The following is a 24,217-nucleotide window of genomic DNA, read 5'->3' on the forward strand; positions in this document are numbered from 1 at the left end:
GCACAGACTAAAAAACTCGTGGATGGATACTTGCCATTTAAAAAAAACTTTTTACCGTAATTTTAGTAAGATAAGATAAAAAGCGCTACGTGTGTTTTAGCCTAAATTAAATTGACATTTTAATAGATTAAAGAGTCTAGTTTGGCAGCTGTCAAACCTAATTGTAAATTTTCGACATTGACATTTTAACTTGGATGACACAATGAACTTCGACTTTGTGGGTTTTTACAAGTTTTTTTTAACAATTTTTCCACAACTTGTGAAAATAACTAATATTTAGTCGTTTATTTAATTTGTTTGGGCACAGTATAATTAATTGTACATTTTAATCGAGTGTGCTTCAAATTGAAATAAGGGTATCAAATCCATTGTTTTCGTTTATAATAGTTTTAAAAAGTAATTTGTATGGTCACTTATCGTGTTGTTTATCAAAGCAAGAAAACAACATTATAAACTTATGTTGGAAACGCAAACAATATAATTTGAATAAATACAGTGTTATTTACAGTTGAGTTGTGTGTATAAGTGTAGGTAAACAAAATGTTTAAAAAACCTAGTTCTGGTAAAAGAGGCAATTTATCACAGGTGAGTCATTTATATGGAGATTCTAGATTTAATCCAACCTTATTTACTTATGAACAAGATCTGTTCTATGATGCAGTAAGAGTTGTGATTTTTATGAGTAATAAGGTATCATGAGAATAAGGATTTCCTGATTTGAACCATTCTCATACAGCTTATCTTTCAAATCTAAACTACCTTCAAGGATGCAAAGCCACATATTTACTAGTATATAAACGTTAGAGTTACAAGTGTCTTTTTTTTTCTGATGACTCCCAGGGGTTTTTAGTTAAAGTCCATTTATCTTACCTGTTTTATGTGTTTTAAAATATTTTGTCCACCTAAAAGTGTTTACACTACTTTTTTTCCTTGTAAGAGGTGGGCCATCTGTTTGGTCCGTCAATTATAACTATTAAAAAAAGCCTGATGAGTCTAGACACTTTCATATGAATAGTTTCCTATGAATTCAAATTCAAACTTCATTCAAAAATGTTTTATTCATGTAGACATTATTACAGGCACTTATGAAGCGTTCATACATTTAACATGTTACTCTAATGTTAGTGACGGTGATAATTGCGTTCGTCAACTTAAAACTAAAGCTAGGAGGGTTCCAAACGCGCCCTGGTCTAAGAAGAGCCCAGAACAAACTTAGCCAGGTTTTTTTTGTTATCACCGTCTCACAGTCTATTTAATGTTGAGCTATGAAGTAAGAGAAATTCATATCCAAACTTTTTTATCCTACATGCAATCCTTAATATTCTAATAGGATTTTTCTACAAGCTTACGTTTTATATAAACTTTGAACTTATTGAGAGACATCTCACAAAACAAAACAAATGAATATAGACTTATTCTATATACAACTGTACATTTTTAAATTTTGGATTTCGTGTTTATTCATGCAAAGGGCAATGTACAATAAAGTCAACGCACTACATCATCTTATGGTTTAGGTGTTCTTGAACTGTTAATTAGTGATTTCTTAAAATTTACCTAAGAACATAATTATATTAGTCACCCTTATAATAACATTAGTCTTTGGCCCATTTCTAGAGTATAACTTTAATGTTATTTGGTTTTTGTATATTTGATATGAGGAAGTATGGCCTCATACAAGACAGACTTTCATATACCTTTCTTTAGTATCTTTAATGTTTCACAAAAAATCAAATCTATTATAAGTTCCACTTAGAAATCTGCTTGGGTCAGTCAATTGGTTCTCTTCAGAAAAGGAAATCAGTTTATCTTCTTTTTTAATGCGTAAAAACATACTTTTCAGTTTGGCCTACTAGATATACCCGATGTAGATGATGCGGATGAACCGATGGATGAGTCTGATGATGATATAGATCTAGAAGCAGAGCTGGCAGCTATCAGTGGTGGTGGTGGTAAACAGCAGCACAGGAAGAAGGTCCCAGCAGTTGTTGCTGACCTTGACAGTATGATTGCTGACAGCTTGCGGGACATACCGTCTGATGAAGATGTGTCTGGTATTTTTATAACCTCCTAAGATCTATACAACTATTATTGAAACTAATAAATATAATTTAGGTGATAATCTATTTCTGTGTGTGTTATGTACAGACTCGAAAATTACTCTTCCAATTCCACTTCCAGGATGTTAAAGGACACAAAAAAAATTAGGAAAACCCAAAAAATCAGGTTTCCTCACATTGTTTTCCTTCACCGTTTTAAAGCAAGTGATATTTAAATTGCTTAAATTAAAAACTCACATGCTCCATGCAACAAGTCCGCAAAGTCAGTGGTGACTGCCAGGTCTCTTATAATGTCTCCACGAAAGGAAAGGCGATGCTTCACCCACTACGCTTTCACCGCTTCTGTTTGCTTATGTGATATTGAAAGAAAAAAAGCTGCTAAGTTTCTTCTACAGTATGATTGCTGACAGCAATAGAAATCTTTTGCAGGTGATGAAGATGACCCAGACTTACTTAAAGAATTACAAGAAATGTCTCTCGACGATGAAACACCCGTAGTGCAACCTCGTACCAGCCGGCCAGCCCCCCCTCCACCAGGCAGCACCTCAAGTAGTACAATAAATTTGCTGCAAGCGAGAATATCCAACTATACATTAGCAGAGAAAAACGCTAAGCAGAGTGGAGAAAGCAGTCGGGCTAGAAGGTTAGAATCAAATTCCCAGTTGCGAGTTTACAATAACTGTTCTGTTATAGTTGTTTTAATAATCAAAAAAGTTTTATTTTGTATGTGTGTGCGTGCGTGCGTGCTTGCGTGCGCGTGTGTGTGGGTAATTTTTTTTTTTTGTTATCACGATTGTTATCTCGTTTTTTTTGTTATAAACCACATTATTAAATTTATAAGTCTAGGCCGAAGCGTAGATTTAGTAAGCATCTCTTAAAAAAAGAACGACGTTTTGGTTTCGGTTACGCTTCCGTTAAAAACGTTTCAAACTCTTTTACTTTTGCAAATTATATTTTTTTACCAAAAGTACTTTCGGAATTGTGTATTTTATTTCAATACGTTCTGGGAAACCTAAAAGGAGATTTTCTTTCAGTTCTTGTGTATTTAGTAAGTGCTCTTAAAAAGGTACAATACAAAATAATCCAACAGGTATGGGCGTGGTCTCAAAACTCTAAACGATCTACTAAAACAAGCGAAAGCTGGCAGACCGATCAAAGATGAAGACATCCCACCACCAGTAAGCCTCGGGAAACCTGACTCCCAGCAACCCGCACCTGACTCCCAACCTACATCGCCCCCCGAACCGCCAATTACACCCCCCGAACAGCCTATTATACCCCCCGAACCTAGCCCTCCAGTTCCACCTCCTCGTTCAACCTCTATACCGAATGATCCAGAACCGGATGAAAGACCTCCAACGCCCCCAGAACCAAAAGAGCCACCTCCACTTCTTCCTAACGTTGAGGAGATGGATCCAGCAAGAGAGCAGGGATTGCAAGTTATATTGAGTGAGTTTAATTGTATTGTAACAGGGAAATAATTTGAACTATGTCATACATGAACATGAATCTTATACTCCGAGAAAGCAGAAGAATTGTTACAGTGTTCTCCATACCACATAGATCTTCGGCAACGAACTACGGTTCGCTCCCTAACAATTCGTTTTTTAACAATTGTTTATTGTGAAGTCAACATCTCCTGGGGATGCTCCGATGGCGAAGCGAAACGTGTAGAAATACATTGCCGAAGATCTGTTTTGTGTGGAGTATAGAAAATAAATTGCAGAAATTCTTAATAACACCGTACGGATTCTCCTTATTTTCGCGAAGTATAGAAAATTAGGCTTCAGGTTCCTTGCATTTCATGGAACTCCGCAAAGTAACGCTTGCTTCTATCCAACACGGAATCATGTTATTAAATGCACAGTACATTATTTAATTCTCGGTAAAAGCCTATATCCTGGGACTTAGCAGTTACATATTTGGCTTTGATTTGAATATCATACCCAGTGGCGTGCATAGAGGGTATGCACAGGGTATGCAGATGGCATAAAATGAAGAAAATCTCCAGTCCGATTTATAAAAAACTTGAGGATAGGCATTGTAAGAGTTATAAAAAACCTACCCTTAAGTATTTATAACAAGTACTGGAGATATTCTTCATTTTATCTGCATAGCCTGTGCATACCCCCCTATTTTCGCCCCCGATCATACCTATGCATCAACCAAATGAATCCAATACGAGACTTAAAGTTTCATAACTGTCTTTTAGAACGAAAAGAAGAATTCAAGGCCGCAGCTCTAGCAAGCAAGCACGCGGGTGACAAAGCAATGGCATTAGAGTATTTGAAAGTCGTAAAACAATTCGATATCGTGGTTCAAGCATACAAGTCGGGTCAAGACATGGATCTCAACGAACTTCCAACGACTGAGGCAATTGCCGCAGTCGTGAGAGATCAGCAGAAGGGAGAGGAACAGATGCAGAACTCTGCTGGTAAGTTAGCTAGATACAATTTTGTACAATGGCAATTTTTTTTCTTATTTCATGTAACGCTTATAAGCTACCTTATGGGACATAATTACGTCATTATTGTCTTATTTTCGTACATATATTTCGAGTCTCTTACCAAAATATGTAAGCTTATAATGTTTTAAAAGTACCCTCCAAATGGCAGGTCAAAAAAAATTTTTTTAAGTGTCTCTCCATATTTTTAAAAACTTCCCAAAACGTCAAAAATATTTTTTTTCTATAAGAAAAATGATAAAGATCCTGAAAATCACAAGTCGAAATTTTAATATTTAAAGGTCGCTCCAAATTTTTTACACGTTTTTTACACGAGACTCGAATAAAATAGTCGGTTTTTTTTGGGCCACCCTAATGTATTCGTATGCAGTTATTTCAATGTAGGTTTACACCACCTATTTGTTCTCGCTCTTGTTGTCCTAATCCTAAAGTTGCCTGGCAGAGATCGCTTCTAGGCGATAAGGCCGCCTTTTGTATTCTACTGCAGTCTGTGTGTTTATATTCTCTATTCGTCCTTTATTGTCCTAACTGTGTAGTGGTGTACAAATTTTGTGCGTCAGCCCAGCAGAAATTCTGTGGATGTTTTTTTTATGTAATCAGCAAGCATCAGTTTGCCAAATTGAGAACTGAGAACGCAGAATTAATAAACTTATCGTTCATCGCACTTTTTCTGAAAACATACTAACTAACCCGGCTAAGTTTGTTGTGGGCTTCTTCTTAAACCAGGACGCGTTTGGAACCCTCGTAGTTTTAGTTTTAAGTTTACGAATATGGTTATCGCCATCATCTCACTACCGTGTAATTCTCGTGTAATGCTCGCATCAAAAGTGCCACCTATGGGCCTACTTGACTTGGCCTATTACAAGAGATCTATGCCCAGCAATGAACGTTGACGTGAAAACAATAAATTAAATAGGATAGACTTCCGCAAACTGGCAGCCAGTTTACTATAATGAAACGTCTTTCATTAGAACAAGCGCCAGAGCAAACTCCTGAACCGGCGGGTCTGATAACGGCTTCAAGCGTCGACGAGGCGTTGCGACAGAGGCTGGCCCACTTTCAGGTAACTTTCTAGTTTTGAGCTTATTGCCATTACTAGCTGTACTTTTATGATCGCTCTAATTTCAATGAAATTTTATCTGTATAACCCGCGCTTTTAGAGATTAGATTTCTTAAAGGCCAGTGTCGTGTTAACTCATTAGCACACCTTTATGTTTTTTTTTATAGTAATAATGGCCCGAGCGGATGGTAAAATTGATGGCAAGTGTCTTTTGTGAATGTTTAGTATGTCTCGTATACGGATCAGAGATGTCTTTTATGCGTGTTTAGTTCGTCTGGTATGCAGGTAGCAAGTGTCTTTTATGCAAGTTTAGAACGTCTCGTATATGGATCGCAAGTGTCCTTTATGCAAATTGGCACTTTTCGTTTATGGGGCGCAAGTGTCTTTTATGCAAATCTAGTAAGTCTCGTATAAGGATCGGAAGTGTCATTTATGCAAATTTGTACATCTCGTATACAGGCCGTAAATGTCTTTTATGCAAGTTTAGTACGTCTTGTATATGGAACGCAAGTGTCTTTTATGCAAGTTTAGTACGTCTTGTATATGGATCGCAAGTGTCTTTTATGCAAGTTTAGTACGTCTTGTATATGGATCGCAAGTGTCTTTTATGCAAGTTTAGTACGTCTTGTATATGGATCGCAAGTGTCTTTTATGCAAGTTTAGTACGTCTTCTATATGGAACGCAAGTGTCTTTTATGCAAGTTTAGTACGTCTTGTATATGGATCGCAAGTGTCTTTTATGCAAGTTTAGTACGTCTTGTATATGGATCGCAAGTGTCTTTTATGCAAGTTTAGTACGTCTTGTATATGGATCGCAAGTGTCTTTTATGCAAGTTTAGTACGTCTTGTATATGGAACGCAAGTGTCTTTTATGCAAGTTTAGTACGTCTTGTATATGGATCGCAAGTGTCTATCATGTTACTTTAGTTCGTCTTTTATAAGATATCCATAAAGAAGTTTGAACTATTTATCAACGCTGTCAGCTGAGAACGCGGGCCCTTATATGTGTTAATGTGCCCTGCGTACTTTAGCCGCTGGGTTTAAACTGAACGGACGGGCGGGGCCCGCAACGCCCGATGGCAACACTCGTCTCTTGGCAAAACCCGGGGGCCGGAGCAGCAAAAAAATTAAAAATATGCCTAAATTTTGGACCGCTACGTCTTCATCCCGTTGGCGGTGGAGACAATTGGTTGCTGAGGTGGGGGATCTAAGATTTTCGTCCGGGAGATTGGGTGCTGTTTGCGGTCAACGGGCTTTGAGCCTGGCTCGGGGGATTACCTGGCCCAAAGGTTGTCCATGGTTATACAGAACGTTAATGGTAAAATGCTGCCAAGCTTACGGGCACTTTTGGCTCGGGAGTAACCATTTTGACAAGGCGTTAGCCATTCTTCTTCATTATTACTGAATTTACATTATTAATTTATTTATTTTATTTATTTGTACACCACTCAGAAAAACGAGACAAAAAAAAAAGAACAAACACCTGAAGAATGAAGATAATTGTAATTTTAATTCGAAATATTTTTTCACAATTAATTAATTATTGTAGGAGCAAGAGTCAAAGGCCAAGGAACAAGGCAACTCGTCTAAAGCCCGCAGAATGGGTCGTATAGTCAAACAATATCAAGACGCGATAAAACTGAACGCCGCTGGTAGACCCATCCCCGCTGAAGATCTGCCCACGCCCAATGGTTATGCTCCGCTGCCCAGTGAAGGAGTGAGTATTTATTTACTTGAGAATTCCTCATTATCGTTAATGTACGGGAGGTATGGTGATGAGTTCGGCCGTAACCGTAACGTAAAGAAGATCTTTCTTTTAGCGGGTGATCGTACTCGGGGATCGAAGTCCGACCATTCGTCTTTCGAAGTTATATGTGGTCTTTATTTGTTAGAACTTTTCTAGCGCGATGCAGGCTCTTGTGGTCAGTGGCGTGCACAGGGTTTCTTACCAGGGTATGCATACAGCAGAAAACATGTATAATATAGCAAAAATCCTCCTCTACGGGCTGTATATAAATTTTAGGGTAGGCAGTGCTTTTGTGCATGTGTTGAGTGCATGCCACTGCCTAGAACGTTGCTAAGGACGCAGATAGGAAGTCGCGGTTTGGCCTTCCTCGGGCTTTATATAAACTTTAGGGTAGGCAGTGCTTTTGTGCATGTGTTGAGTGCATGCCACTGCCTAGAACGTTGCTAAGGACGCAGATAGGAAGTCGCGGTTTGGCCTTCCTCGGGCTTTATATAAACTTTAGGGTAGGCAGTGCTTTTGTGAATGTATTGAGCGCACGCCACTGCTTGTGGTGCCATCTAGATAAGTAATTTAGAGACCGCCACATTACCCACGTATGACCGGCCACCTACAGGGCACGGGTCTCCTGACTCCTCTCATAGTCTACAACGCTGGCCAAATGCGGATAGTTAGAGTTCACACGCCTCTGAGAACAATATGAGAACTTTCAGGTATACAGGTTTCGTCACCATATTCAAGCTGTTTATCTCTCCGAATGAGTGGCTGAGATCTCTCTTGCTGAGGTGACCCTTGACTGCAATCTCACTTGGTGGTAAGTGATGATGCAGTCTAAGATAGTAGCGGGCCAACCTGTTAGGGAGTATGGTAGTTATACCCAGTGGCGTGCACAGGTTTTTTGACCAGTGTATGCATAAAGCAGGTGCATGGAATACAATGGAAAAATTCCCCTATAATACGAGTTTTATAAAATAATTTGGGTATGCAGTGCTTTTGTGCATGTATGAAGTGCACGCCACTGGTTATACCCCTAGTAGGTTTCTACGCGACATCGCACCGGAACACTGAATCGCTTAGCGGCGCGACTATGTCGGTGGGGTGGTATGCCACGGCCAAAGTCACACCAGACCAGAGGAAATTCAGAAATTATAAATTCCAAAATTGCCTGTGCTGGGAATTAAACCTGGGACCACCTACTTAAATTCACAGCGTTACCGTTGAGCCAGGGAGCTCGTCAATGATGATGTGATGAACTTCAAGATAACCATATATAAAGAAAACTGTATTCTCAGCCATCCCCGAAGAAGCCAGCCCCGCCGACCCCGAAATCGCCCCCCTCATCAAAACCTGCGACCCCAAAATCGTCCCCCTCGCCGAAAGCCGCGACCCCGCAACCGTCTCGTTACGACAAGCAACTAACTCTGTTGCTGCACAGACAGAAACAGTTCAAAGAAGCCGCCATAGCTGCGAAGAAGAACGGTAAGTTACAAGAAGTCAAAGTCTAATATTTGTTTATTCGAATAGGTGACAGATGTAAACAGATGACATTTTCGAATGAATAAATGAATAAATGCACTTCTATTGTAACCCCACCACCAACCTACTAGGTCACGGGTCTCCTATCACAGTGAAAAGGGGTTAAGGCCGTAGTCCACCACGCTGGCCCAGTGCGGATTGGTGGAGTCCACACATCTTATTGAGAACATTATCCAGGACTCTCAGACATGCAGGTTTCCTCACGATGTTTTCGTTCACCGTTGAAGTAAGTGATATTTTAATTACTTGAAACGTATGTGCGTTAGAACTTAGAAAAGTTATGTACTTAAAAACTGTACTACTTAAAAACGTTAAAAAACTACTTAAAAATGTGTACTGCCCCATACTTTGCCATCACCCATATTTTGCCATACAAGAAATACTCAAATCTCTATGTTTTACATTTTATTTTTAGAACTCCGTACCTTCAGGATGTCAAAGATTTGAATATTTCACATAGTTTGTATTTCTATTTCCAACAAGCAACGAACGCTATGTATATTTTGTAATCATGATATAATAAAATATACTTCTTCGTTACCAGGTGATATTGACCAAGCTAAAGAATACCTTCGGGCGGCCAAAGGTTTCGAGTCCATGATCGAAGCGGCCGAGGGGGGTCTTACAGTGGACCTCAAGTCACTGCCCTTACCACCTACCGCTAAAAAACAGATTGAAGATACGTGAGTAAAAAGTACTTTTAAAATAATGAAAGTGTCAGTAAATATTTGAAAATGTAATGTACTTTCATAAAAACATTTCAAAATTAAAAAAAAAAAATGTGACTGCAATAATTTAAAAATTAGAAGTAAGAATAAACTTACAGTGCAATATACTAGGTTAGGAAATTGCATACAATTCTACAATAAACTACCCATTGACATCTTGAAGATGTCTCTTAAAAAGTTCAAAGTTTGTATTAAACGTAAGCTTATAGTAAAGTCCTATTATAGTAAAAAGGACTACGTAATCGATAAAAAAGCTTGGTTGTGAATTATTGCTCTAACCAGGTTGCTCTTCTAATAATTTTAAATGGCATTGTGACATGGTGATAACAAAATAAAAACACCCGGCTAAGTTTGTTGTGGTTCCAAACCAGGACGCGTTAGGAACCCTCGTAGCTTTAGTTTTAAGTTTACGAATGTGGTTATCGCCATCATATCACTACCGTGTAATTCTTATGAACGCATCAAAAGTGCCACCTATGGGCCTACTTGAATAAAGATATTTTTGACTTTGACTTTGAGTCATATTTTTTTTTTTACTCTTTGCACCACCATTATATAGGTATATATGCATGTTTATTTAAATGCACCACCTACTCTTCTTGAGCTGTTTTTAACGCTTTGGTTGCCTGGAAGAGATTGCTATGTAGCGATAAGGCCGCCAAATTGTATACTTTTTGTTAAATTTTTACTTATAATTATTTTACTATATGTTTATGTGGTGTACTAAAAAAGTGTATGCATTCATTCAATCATTCATTCATTCATTCATTCATTCATTCACCATTCACCATTCTTTAAGAGACTGGTTATGGTGGTGCGAAGTACGCCTTAATGCAAAGGCACTTTGTAGCAGCCAACCTTCGGTAGTGCGAGGAGACGCGTGTGGGTGTAGCCAAACACCTCATAACATATAAAAAAAAAAACAATTTACTTCTAGTAGGCCTAATATAATATGTAACACAGCGGGATGCAGAATTATATAGATGTTGAACACTAATATAAAACATTATTAGTTTAAAAGTTACATTGTTAATATTAAAACTGAACTTATTAAGTATGCTCGACCGACAGGCGGTAAGACAGGCGGGCAGGAAGCCATTCAGCCCTAAAAGGGGGGTCAACCAACCTTTACCCACCCCCGATGCGCTCGCCCCTCTCCCTAGTGACGCCGTAGCAACTCCTCCGACAACTGACCTTCCTAAAATGGCCAACTAAGTTAGTCTACTTTGAAAGCAAAGTGAAATAACACCGAATTGATACTTTAGTGTCAATTGTGAAATATAGTCCTCGGCTAACATTCTGGACGATTGACCTGCGATTGTGCTCTAGAACATTGTAGTGAAGAAAAGATTGAAGTCTTTCAAGATTCATCAGGTGTTCTTGCTAATCAAGAAACTAGCACGCAACGATATGATGAAAAATTTTATAAGTTTTATTAGTGTTTTTACCTACATTTGGAGGAATTATCAACTCATTTTAATATGGACCTTTGAAACCGTAGATCGAAACTGCAACGTTTCCTACAAGATGCCGCTACAGTCGCTATAAGACTGATGTAAAAGGCGTATACTTATTTCGGCATCGATGTTAGGAGAGCCGTAGCTTTATTGGAAAAAGCGCGCTCAGACCGCGATTGCCAGAGAGTCGCAGGTTCAAATCCTGTTGGTTCCGAAAATTTTTATATGCATTTTAAATTTATAAAAATGTTCTATTACAGTTTCGACGTTATATCGACCGACGACTGCGCCCCTCCAGACGATACAGCAATCAAACTCGATGACGAAAATGTCTTGAGCCGTCTCCACCAGCAGTTGACCAGCCAGTTAAAGCTTTGCCTGACCAACAGGGACCACTATCGGTCCATGGGCAATATAGCCGAGAGCAATCGCTTCGAGCATCTAGCTGTCAGTGTGAAACAGGACTTAGATGTGGTGACTGTCGCTAAAGGGTATGTAAATAAATAAATAAGTAGGCAATACACACATCGCCATCTAGTCCCAAAGTAAGCGTAGCTTGTCAAAGTCAAAAGTCAAAAAAATATTTATTCAAGTAGGCATAGGTGGCACTTTTATGCGTACATAAGAATTACACGGTAGTGAGATGATGGCGATAACCAGATTCGTAAACTTAAAACTAAAGCAACGAGGGTTCCAAACGCGTCCTGGTCTAAGAAGAAGCCCACAACAAACTTAGCCGGGTGTTTTTTTTTGTTATCACCATCTCACAATGTCATTTATTAGAACAGCAACCTGGTTAGAGCAATCATTCACACCCAAGCTTTTTTATCGATTACGTAGTCCTTTATACTATAATAGGACTTTTCTATAAGCTTACTTTTAATAAAACTTCTTCTAGACACTTCTTCAATATGTTAATGGGTAGTTTATTGTAGAATTGTATGCAATTTCCTTTAAACGAATCATGAATTTTATGTAACCTCGTATAATGTTATGGGTACTAAGATGACTGCTGAATATTGTTATGAATAATATACATAAATATTTTATAAACACCCGGACACTGAAAAACATTCATGTTCATCACAGAAACATTTTTCAGTTTTGGGAAACGATAGAACCATAAAAAATAAGTTTTATTTTTTATTACATCGTTTAATGTGTCCAAAAACAGGATTTGCAATTTCCCATTTTACAGTAAACGCTTAAAATATAAGAAGTAAAATGATTACTTTCAACTGCTAAATTTTATGAAGTGACTAACCGTTTGTTCGAGAAACAACATAAAAGTGGAGTGGTTTTTGATGCTTCAATATTAGTCGTGTACACGGTTTCTGTATGTTCTCAATTCTGTGCATTAAACAATATTTATGTATCATCTCATTCCAGTATGGGTGAAAACCCACCGAAATTCCACTACGAGAGTCGGAAGTTCTCCGTAGTGCAGTGCAATACGGACCTTAACGAGAACGACTTTGAGCTTACAATTGTCCGCGGCATCGCGTACAACGTCCCTAACCCAAAGGATGTTGATACTTATGTGAAATTCGAGTTTCCTTTTCCTCAGGTAAGAAATATAAGGGGTGGTGCCCACCACGTTTGGTCACTGTGATTTGGCCCGACTACCGAATCCTGGTTATACATAACATTTGTTTATTTATCTGGTAACAGCTGATAGGAAAAGACTTCTACCGAATTATTAACTTAGCTCTCTCCATTCCCTTCTTTCCTTAGCGTTTCTCATCCACGTTAATACTGTTTTAATAATAATCAATTAAGTTTTGTATGCCTTGATTAAATACATGGTTTTTTTTTTAAATTAACTATTGTGTTTCTTTTTTTGTTTATGTGTGTGTAATAAAGAATTTATATATGCTATGCTTTTTGTATTTTGTTTTTCTGTGTGTGCAATAAAGAATTTATGTATTTATTCATAAGACACACCAGTTTAATTGTAATTAATTGTAACTACATTCATAGAAAAAATATTATGTCTTAAAAATTCAAAATTCATTTATTTCAAGTAGGCCTAATATAAGCACTTTTATAACGTCAAGTCTGTCTGTTTGTAGTGATTCTACCACCGGTTCGGAAGGCAGATTCTACCGAGAAGAAGCCGGCAAGAAACTCAGCAGTTGCTCTTTTCCAACATCAACAATATTACAAATTAGAATGACAAATTCTGTCTAGTGCCATTACAATAAACAATTATAGGTGTATACAGCATTATCGTTGTTATCTACGGTTACAAATTAAAAACTTAAATAATTATTTTATTTAGTAAAATATTATTAAAAATAATAATATAAATATGAATTAAGCTATGATAATAGATTGATTAGTAATATTAAATTAAAATTTATAAATAAGATTATTTATATTTAATTTACATACAATTTTCTTACTAAAACTATAATGATATATAATTTACTGGCTGTTGCCCGCGACTTCGTCTGCGTTTGATATTGTTTTTAAGGTATTCAGTATCGCTAAGCCTTAAATGAGTATAGTAGTATATATATAACATGTGACTGTCAATTAATTATAGACAAATAATTTGCAATAAAATAAAATTGCGACTATAATTAAAGATCTAAGCTATCCTATCTCTTAAGTTGGACCAGACTGCTCACGGTGTGTCAATTTAATTTAAAATCGGTTAAGTAGTTTAGGAGTCCATCGCGGACAAACATCGTGACAGGAGATTTATATATATTAAGATATATTGCTATGCTTTTTACATTTTGTTTATGTGTGTGCAATAAAGAATTTATATGAGCTATGTTATAAATAAGAAATTGCGTGACTTTATAGGAGGCACCGATATCAGACAAGACAAACCTAGTGAAGGACACGAACAGTCCCCAGTACGACTCCGTGTTCACCCTGCCCATACAACGCGGCGCGAGGGTCTGTCTTAGGGTGTTCAAGAGGCACGGCATCAAGTTCGAGGTCTACTCCAGGGGGTGAGTTAAACCGTTATGAGGGTAGAATACCTACCCCTGGTTACTGAAACACCGACCAGTAGCGCATGGTTATCAACATCATCATCAAACCGTTACCGAGCCATTAATTAATATATTAAGTACTAACTGATAACCGGAACTTAGTTCGCGTTGGTTAAGTTATTCCCGCGGGAACTCTCTTATTTCCCGGGATAAAAAGTAGCCTATGTGCTAATTTGCCTTGTGCTAATTTTCCGCGGGAACCATTTGAGAGATTGGTAAAGAAAGTACATGTCCTTTTCCATAGTATAGGTGACATGCATACCAAATTTTAAAGCTGTCTGACGGCTGCTTAGCTCGTAAACAATTATCAATTTTCCCTCTGGAACTACTTAAGGAATCGGGATAAAAGGTAGCCTATGTGCTTTTCCATGTCAAAGGCTACGTGCATGACAAATTTCTTGCATATCAGTTCAGTCGTTCTTGCGTGATTGAGTAACAAAGATCCAAACATCCAAAAGTCCACACTTTCACATTTATAATATTAGTATATTATTCACCCATCATCAAAGTAAAATGAACCTAATATCAGTCGCTTTAGAGTCGCAACTCCTATACTTTTGATTTTTCTTTTTACAAACGTTGTCAAAATCCCAAACTAAAGAATCGTAGACCAATTTGGGTTCTAACGCTATTCAAATAAGACCCATTTTAATCTGTTGTCTAAGTATTTCCATACTCAAAAAACGCGTGTCCTCCCAGATTTTAGGCTGTGGTCCACCACGCTGGCCAAGTGCGGATTGATGGACTTCACACGCCTTTCAGAACATAATGCAGAGCTCTCAGGCATTCAGCTTTCCTATCGATGTTTCCTTCATTTTCAAAACAAGTGATATTTTATTAACTAGTCAAGTTAGAGGTTTAGAGTATCAGAGGTCGCCCTAAGTCTGTCGCACAATGTAAGTGAGTGCGAATATTCTGCTTATGCACGAGGTCAGCCGCTTTTTATAACTCTATTGTTTAATGGCGCAGGTTAAAATTACATAATTACAAAGACGATGTTCATCAACATTACAATATATAACTTTACGTGTTCATTGTATTGTATTGCATGTAAACTTGTGGATGTTTTTGTACAGGTAGATCAAAGCAAAATTATTTTTATTCTTTCTTTCTTTTTATTTGTCTGAGTTTCTTGCCGGCTCTTCTCAGTGAAATCTGCCTACCAAACCGGTGGTAGAGTCACTACAAAAAGACTGACTTGACGTTTCCAAAGTGCTTATAAACTAGGCCTACTTAAAATAAATGAATTTTGGATTTTGAATTAAAACATTATATTCGCATTTTAATGTATAATGTATGTGTTCTTGATAAAGAAATAACCGATTGGCCGGCCGCTGAAAGAAATTGTTCCTTATGTCAGTTTATTAGTCCAAAAAAACAATTATAGACAGTGGGCATAACAGCGCAGTATCGTAAATTTAGTACCATTTTGTGTAAGATAACATAATGCTAAAGCTTTTAATGATTATCATTCACTATTAGGAAAAAAAACATAAACAAATATTAAATCTAACATAGTTTAAAGAAAAAATACTAACCTAAACATTTGTTGTATGTAAATTTAGAATCCATTTTAAGGAATAATAAAGCTATTATTATTATTATTATTATTAGGAAAAAAGAGGTTAAAATAGTTTTATCGAAAATTCATTCAACGGCTGAACAATATCTTAAATCCAATCAAAGATGATACAAACACCTCAGACATAGGAAAAAAATCGAATACACTTTTTTACTTGGACACATTCCATTAAGCTTATTAGCACCACTGAGGCGGCCACCGACTACGCTGTTTTGTTGAATATAAGATTATTTTTTTTTAAATTAAACCAGTGCTTAAAACTTTCATACGCACCTACTTATTTTACAAATGCTTTTATATAGCCCAGTTTTATATTTCTATTTAAAAGTAAAGGAGAATGCTGGACGAAGAATGGGATTTTGTTTATAAGGTGCCTTCATGGAATTTATCTAATTCTTAAGGGCTTAATTACCAAAAACATTAAAACTCTAGTTCGCTGGATTTCAGAGTTACAAGCAAATGAAGTTCGTGAATTAAGGTTTTTTTGATGATTGTACCTACCTATTGATGGTACTGTTCACAATATGTATTTTTCGTTTTTTATTGTTTTTACGTACACAAGTGACGTACGTCTTTTGATTTTTTGAGTAGATTTAAACAAGATGACGAAATCAATAGAACTACGAATATATACACTATATTTCATTATAAGATTTTTTATCCGTCGAGGTTTTTTTTAAAAATAAAACCTTAATTTTTGGTACCAATTTGAATGAGGCACCGTGTAAAACGAAACCGTGTTCCGGCATTCTCCTTTGAACTTTTTTTTGAATTGTTATTTACTTCATTATTCACGTCCATGGATGCATGTTTGTGCCCGTCATGTGTAGTGTGTAGCAGTAGTGTAACACCACAGGTGTGGCAGCTGTAGTGGGTTGTGTTGCAGCGGCTGGTTCAGCAAGGACTCGCTGTTGGGCAGCCTCACTGTCAAGCTGGCACCGTTGGAGACGCAGGTCACGCTACACGAGGCGTTCCCGGTGAGAATTTTAACGTCTCTTGGATAGAAGCAGGCGTAAATTTGCGGAATTCCATAGTATATTATGACTTTACAATACGTTCAATATAAAAAACTCGTTTCGTTGAAACTGTTTAAAATAAAAAGGTGTCTCTATGCCACATTTTCTCAAGATTGGTGCAGTACTTGAGAGATAGTTTATAATGAAACGTACATACATTTATATAATAATAATATACATATATAATACAGTGGAATCTCCATAACTCGAATGTCAAGGCAAATGCAAAAAAAAATGAGTTTTCGACTTAACAAGAACTTCGAGATACATATGACTCAACTGCTGAAATTTCGACTTACAGAGGCGCGATTTTAAGTGTATATTTCGATTTGTAGAGTCGAATTTGAATAATAATTCAACTATATGCACCTACACGTGCACAAGAAAAAAACCATAGGTTAGGAGCCCCGAACCCGAACATTCCTTTTGGATTTTATTGTTCGGGGAATCCCAATTAAGACGTCATTATATTTTACTAACTACGACTTACGGAGTCTCCTTTTTAAAAATCGAGTTATAGAGTATAAATATGTATCATCAATACTCGTAAGGAAATAACATTTTGTTCGAGTTACAGCGGTGTTCAGCGGAAGGGAATGGCAATTTTTTCGACTTACTGAGGATATCGACTTAACGAGGTTCGAGTTATAGAGATTCCACTGTATTAATATGAAATGCCCAATAATTGCTTTGTATTGGAGTTTTCTGACTACAAATTCACAGTACCAGCACTAAGTTTAAATTCCTCAATGCTATAATAGAGGAGGCTTCTAACAGTGGGATTTAATTAAGTTTATCAAAGTGTAATTTTATTTTACAGCTAATGGACGGTCGACGTCCCGCTGGGGGCTCCTTGGAAGTAAAGCTGCGCGTGCGCACACCTTTATTGCAGCAGCAAGTCGAAAGCACCACACACCGCTGGCTCGTCATAGACAACTGAGTCCCAAAGACAACTGGGTCACAAAAACAATTACTACCCATTTCATTCGAGCTACGTTGCTATCGGTTCGCGATGGATAGTAGTGGCATTCTCAATATAGACGGGTCGAGTCTTAGACAACTGAGTCCCATAGACAATAGAGCCTAAAAGACATTTACTACCAGTCTTATTTCTATTTGTTCGCGGTGGTTGCTAGTGGCATCCCAATAAAGACGGTAACCAGTTTCATAGACAACTGAGTCTCACAGACAACTTAGTCTCAAAGAAAATGAGACCCACTCATAGACTTCTAGATAAATTAAGTCTTATAGACAAATTAAAAAATACTTGGTCTATTATACTACTGATTGTCATAGAAAACATTTTTTTTTTTAAATTTATTTTACGGCCATGGATTCAAGTCCTTTAAGGCCTTTCAAAATAGACAACTGAGATAAGTGGGTCTCATTGACGACCGAGTCTATAAAACAACTTCAAAAAAAAAAACTGGTTCTCTATAACTGAGTGTCATAGACAACTGACTCTCATAGACAACTTAGTCTCAGAGACAACTAAGTCTCTATGAGACAGCTTAGTCTCATAGACAACTTAGTCTCATAGACAACTAGTCTCAGAGATAAATGAGTCTCGTTGAAGATCAGTTATATTTGTTTTACGTTTTGGACAGTGAAACATCTAAAGGGAATTTACATACAAACATATTCGATTAAATTGCACGACGGTAGCTATTAACAAGCTTTTTAGGTCATCATCATAACATAATTTTTTTTTTTTTTATTAAAGCTTTAAATACATGCGAATTCCACATCAGGGCCTATTCTTGCTGATGTAGTAGCGAGGTGGTACCACCTACCATCGCCTTAAGCTATATTATTTAATTTTTGTTGATGTTTTTTTTAGAATTGTAATATAATCATTATTTTTAGGGCGAGAAGGTGTATTTAAACTGTCAGTGTTAAATAATACTGTTTTAGCGATGGAAGTAAGGCAGGGGAGTAATAAAAGGCTTCACAAGTGTCTGGGATAGGTCTACATAAAAATAACCTTTTTGAATTTGAATTTTTTTAAAGAGTAACTTTGAAGTACATAAAAATATTGTTATTGTTGTTTGGAAACTGTATCTTTTTGATGTGAAACATCTATAGGCGGAGGGTAAACCTGATTGTTGGCGTGGCGACACAGGCCGTGGTGACGCTTCGCCACGCTATATGATTGAATTTTAGTATTTCGTATGTAACAAGAAAAATGAATATTAATTTTGTACTTACAAAAAGGAGTGGTTATCCATTTGGTTGTATTTTTTATTTTATTTGTCGAACGAATTTGTATTGCTTTATGCAATATCTGCAATAACTTTCTGTAGAAAACAATTCCGATGTTTCACATCTGCCAGGCGTCCCGTGACGGCTCACACATTTTTTTTTCGTCAACTAACGATGTAATGATTATTATATGATGGTTTAATGGTGACGCTTATTTTTCGCAGTTTCAAGGTCATGTCATAAGTTGTACCTTATTATTGTATTATATGACCAACTAACAGGTATCAGGAATTCTTTCAGCGGCTGGATCTTATAATCTGAATACTGTTTTTCAAGTTAGACTGAAAGTTGAAGAGATAAGCTTGTTAAAACAAACAATATCTCCATCTTTATATTATTAGTTAATAGAAGTAACACAGTAAGGTGGAATCTTTTTGTGACACAATTCAATAACATCTTGTGAAGTAAATATTACTCATTGGTTGTAACTTCGGGTTGTTTTATGATTTGCCGCCAACTAAAAATAAAAACTAAATCAAAATTCAAAATTCATTTATTTCAAGTAGGCAAAGTTTATAAGTCCTTTTGGAACGCCAAGTCAATCTGTTTGTAGTGTCTCTACCACTGGTTCGGAAGGCAGATTCTGCTAAGAAGAAGCCGGCATGAAACTCGGTAGATTGCTCTTTTTCAACATCATTTTAAAGTTTAACAACAGTCTTAAGAATTTTTCTATTTTGTGAGAGCTGAGAGCGGAGTGGCCTGCTTCCTGGAATTCAATGTTTTTATTTAGCGTTTGATATCTCCTACTTTATTCTGCGCTTAAGAATATTGTCCATGTAGATAATAAGGCTACCGGGCGGGACGCATTTTCATATTAAAGTTATCGGCAAATGATTGTTCCGTTAATTATTCTAAAACTCTAGATATCTTTATCTCAGCATTGTCTATACCTAAATCCAAAGAGAATATAAACACTACGCCTTAATCTAAACCACATGGAGGATACCTGTTTTGGGACACATTTCACTTTACAAAATTTTGTCACATCTTAAAAAACTATTATTCCTTTCCATTAACAAAATGATACAAACCAAACCTTCTTTGAATACGTCGTAATTTTGTATGGTTATAGACAATAATGAATCTTTTTCAATTTTATGGCGAATGGAAAAAAAAAACAATATTTTCCGTTTTCTTTAGATTTAGGCGTACATAGGCCGATTATTTTTCTCTAAGTTTGGGATTTAGAACAAATAAAGTATCTGCCAATAATATTTGTACGGACATGCCAGCTTAAAAGGGGACTACCTCGGTCTTAGATCAATAATGTACTAGATGATTTTATTTATTTGTGAACAATAATTCTTAATTAAAAATATTGAATATAATTGAATGGCCCAATTCGAGAAATCCATGCCTTTACTAAGTAATGAATATATATTTTTAATACTATATTAAAAATATAAATCATATTAAAAAGAAGAAACACCACAATCCTTTTATCATTTTTGTCATCGTTTATATTTATTTCTTTGCTAAGAAAATTTAAAGCTTTTTTATGTCAGTTCTGTTGAAGTGGGCTTTCAATTTATTATAATCCTCGTTAGTTTAGTAGTTATCTTGTTCAAGTACGGATCGCGAGATGCCTGGTTCAATTACCGGTTTGGCAAACATTTTTAGGTGAGTTAAATAAGAGATGTCCAAACTTATTGACGTCATCTAGTATCTAGTATATTATTAATTAGTCCCCAGTACAAACTTGTAATTATTGAAATGTTATTAACATTATTTTTATCTGGGACGTCTGAAAATACTTTGTAAATTGATAAGTTTATTTTTATACTTACTGAAATGTTGCTTAGTGCCTGATGCTTTAGTTGAAATAGAAATATTCTAGATAATATTTTTATTTTATGATAATAATAAACTATATAAATATTAATAGTATGATCGAAATCACCAAATATAATTTGAATATACGTATGTTGATATAAGAATACCTTTGATTGTTTTATTCCTTTGTTTTATAATATTTCATAAATAAATTGCTTAAATCTTACTTGACGGCCGATTGGCACAGTGCGCAGCACCGCTTCCCACAAGTGGAAAATGTTTGTGTTGTGAATGTGAATGTTTTTCAGTGTCTGTGTTTATATGTATATTATAAATTTTTATGTATCATAAAATTTAAATATTTTAATCGGCCACACCAATCGGCAGTAAAGGCTCTATTGCTATTATATATATATAATTGCTTGCAGCAATAAGGCCGCCTTTGCATGTCTACATTGTGTACTGTATTCTCCTTACTGTTTCTTTTCCTGTATGTTATACGTGAAATAAAGTGTTTCTTCTTCTTCTTCTTCTCTATGAATTCATATCATAATTTAGCTCTTCCGCAATAAGTTATGGTGAAATGATTAATATATCGGAAAGTTAGGGTTTTGGAAATCTAAAATAATCAAATCTTTCTAAAACAAAGTACTATTTTTTACAAAGTAAATGTTTTCTTTTCAGATTTTTAATTAAACTAGTTCTCATAGCAATTTTTGTGCACCTATTTATTTCTACTATCAATCAAGCATTTTTTTCTTTTGAACTGATATGACTAATAAGCCAGTTATCGCCAGATATCTATAGTATAAGTTCTGACCTGTTATCCTTGACTTTGGCACAGTTTTATTTTAATTTGGCAGCATATAAATAAAATCAAATCACATCAAGGTTAAACTGCTAATATTATTATACGGACTTTGTAAAAGTGTTTATAAACAAACGAAACGTGACTAAAATCTGCAGACTTTTTGACACGTTGCTAAAAGTTTTCTGCTTTAATTTGCAAAAGGAGTTCTATCCAAAATATCTCATTCGTATTTCACATCCATTTGTGACTTCGGTATATCGTTTGCGGGTGGGCAGAAATAACTGTTAAGAAGTTCTGTATCCAAGTAGGTATGTATATATATATTGACGACCTCTCTGTCGCAACGGTGAGTGCTGTGAATTTAAATAAGAGATCCCAAATTCGATTCCCGGTAATTTGGGAATTTATGATTTCTGAAATTTCTCAGTCTAGTCCGGTGGGGGGCTTTGGCCGTGGCTAGTTACCACCCTACCGACACAGACGTGACGCTAAGCGATGTCGCGTAGAAACGGTTTAGGGGTAAGACTACCGTACGCCCCAACAGGTTAGCCCGCTACCATCTTATGGCGCATCCACACATGCCGCCGGCTTATGCCGCCGGGTTTGCCGCCGACTTTCAGACCGCCTTGCCGCTGACTTTGCCGCCGGCTTTACCGGCGGCCTGCAGTCGCGGTTGCAATTTACGCAGTAGTGTTGTGACTTTCGTTGAAATTAGTCGTGTACGTAGAATCGAAAGATGTTGGACTATGATATAGTTGCGTGTATCGCAAGTGTAGTGTTGTATGTCATTATTCATAAAAAGAACCGCAAAATCAAACGAAGATATTGGGTCAGACCAAGTCTTCGAAATAGGCCTAATGTGTCCCCGATACTTGAAGATTTTAGAAGGGACGACATAAACCGAAGAAATATTCGTTCGAAATTTAACACTTTTCTAAGGATCTCTAGTGAAGAATTTGAAATATTACTGAATTTAACTGGACCCATGATATCAAAAACTGACACCCGCTGGAGAAATGCTGTGTCAGCTTCCGATCGACTAGCAATTACTTTGAGATACCTGGCTACAGGAGACTCTTATTTTTCACTCGGTACACTGTTTAAAGTGTCTCCACAAGTTATTTCTTTAATAATTCTAGATGTTTGTCAAACTTTGGTGTCTACATTATCCAATTATTTAAGGGTAAGTACAAAATATCCGTAACACATTAGGTAGTTAGAAACTGAACACCTACATTAGAAAACAAAACAGACCACATACATTCACACAGTTACGGCATGTACAAGACACAATTATAATATTTGATTTTATACTGTAGGGGAGAGTGCAATGGGTAACAGTGAATCAACTTTTTTGTAGAGCTAAATATTGCCACAATTTAACACTTTTAGAATGTGTTTTTATAATAAAGCCTGAGCAAAATCAATAAGGTACACACTGCCATAGCAATCTTAGGGCTACCTTTCTCAGGTTTATAGATATGACTATTTTTTTAAAGAAAGGATTTCCCTTTCTTTAAAAAAAATAGTCATATCTGATGACGCCATGTGACTTTTGATTCATATTAAATACTTTTTACAAACTGCAGCATTACATTTTTAAAACTTCAAAATATTTTGCTTTCATACTTACTTTTCCGTCGCACCCCGGTAGCGAGTCAAGGGCAATACAAAATAGAACGTAAAATGCTATATCGTGTAAATGTGCGCATTATATAGGCCGCGTTCGATCCACTGTACCCCTTGATCCACCGTTACCCACTCTCCCCTACCTGGAACTTCACACACATTTTACATACATATAACTAGAACTAAACACACAAATATCACAAACAATTTTTTTTACAGATGCCGAATACACATGGAGAATGGCTATCAGTGGCTCGAAGTTTCATGCAGAAATGGAATGTACCTAATTGCGTAGGTGCCCTCGATGGGAAACATATACGTATACTATGTCCAACTAATAGCGGTTCTGAGTTTTTTAATTATAAGTCATATTTCAGTATTGTTTTGCTAGCTTTAATCGATGCCAATTATAACTTTTTATACGTAGACATTGGATGTCAGGGCAGAATATCTGATGGTGGAGTTCTACGAAATTCAACTTTATTTGATATGATACGAGATGGAACTTTAAGTCTGCCACAAGCGATTCCATTACAAGGGAGAAATACACCTGTACCTTTTTATTTCATCGGTGACGATGCTTTCCCCATCTCACAGAATATAATAAAACCGTTTTCTGGATATCATGCAAAAGGATCACCTGAGAGGGTTTTTAATTATAGACTTAGTCGCGGGCGCATGGTTGTAGAAGACGCGTTTGGCATTTTATCTAATAAATTCAGAATTTTGCATTCACGCATTGGTTTACAAAATGAGAAAGCAAAAATTGTCGTGATGGCTTGTGTGCATCTGCATAATTTTATGAAGAGAAATGAAAGAACTACTGATGGAGTTTTGAACGAAATGCAACAAAATATACCGCAGATCGCTCTAAATGTAGAACCAAGTGTAATTAGAAATGAGCTAAAATGTTATTTTCTATCGGAACAAGGTCAGCTTCCTTGGCAATATCAAATATAATGTTTGAAAGAAATAAAATATGATTATTCAAATAATTGTTTTATTTAGGAATCAGAAACATGTATCAATAATTTTAAGCTTTTATTAAAATAAAATAATTTAACCGAAAATATAAACATTTATTTTA

The 24,217-nt window shown here is 36.3% G+C and overlaps 2 protein-coding genes across 3 annotated transcripts; both read left to right on the forward strand.

Moving 5' to 3' along the window:
- Positions 1-251: 251 nt before the first annotated feature.
- LOC120637045 (coiled-coil and C2 domain-containing protein 1-like) lies at positions 252-18,740 on the forward strand. 2 transcript variants are annotated; one of them, XM_039908640.1, is made up of 14 exons: positions 252-585; positions 1,844-2,054; positions 2,490-2,703; positions 3,151-3,509; positions 4,273-4,494; positions 5,496-5,587; positions 7,134-7,301; positions 8,621-8,807; positions 9,409-9,547; positions 11,310-11,540; positions 12,439-12,616; positions 13,864-14,015; positions 16,496-16,616; positions 17,476-18,740. In XM_039908640.1, the coding sequence occupies exons 1-14, from the start codon at positions 541-543 to the stop codon at positions 17,593-17,595; spliced, it is 2,439 nt and encodes an 812-aa protein (XP_039764574.1). In that variant the 5' UTR covers positions 252-540; the 3' UTR covers positions 17,596-18,740. The 2 variants fall into 2 exon arrangements, with proteins under 2 accessions (XP_039764574.1, XP_039764575.1); XM_039908641.1 differs by having other exon boundaries at positions 16,526-16,616.
- A 3,331-nt stretch (positions 18,741-22,071) lies between these two features.
- On the forward strand, positions 22,072-24,139 carry LOC120637372. Its single transcript, XM_039909188.1, has 2 exons — positions 22,072-22,684; positions 23,350-24,139. Exons 1-2 carry the CDS (start codon positions 22,238-22,240, stop codon positions 24,088-24,090), a joined length of 1,188 nt encoding a protein of 395 aa, XP_039765122.1. The 5' UTR covers positions 22,072-22,237; the 3' UTR covers positions 24,091-24,139.
- Positions 24,140-24,217: the final 78 nt, after the last annotated feature.

The sequence above is a fragment of the Pararge aegeria genome, chromosome 3 (assembly GCF_905163445.1).
Source record: "Pararge aegeria chromosome 3, ilParAegt1.1, whole genome shotgun sequence".
NCBI lineage: Eukaryota > Metazoa > Arthropoda > Insecta > Lepidoptera > Nymphalidae > Pararge > Pararge aegeria.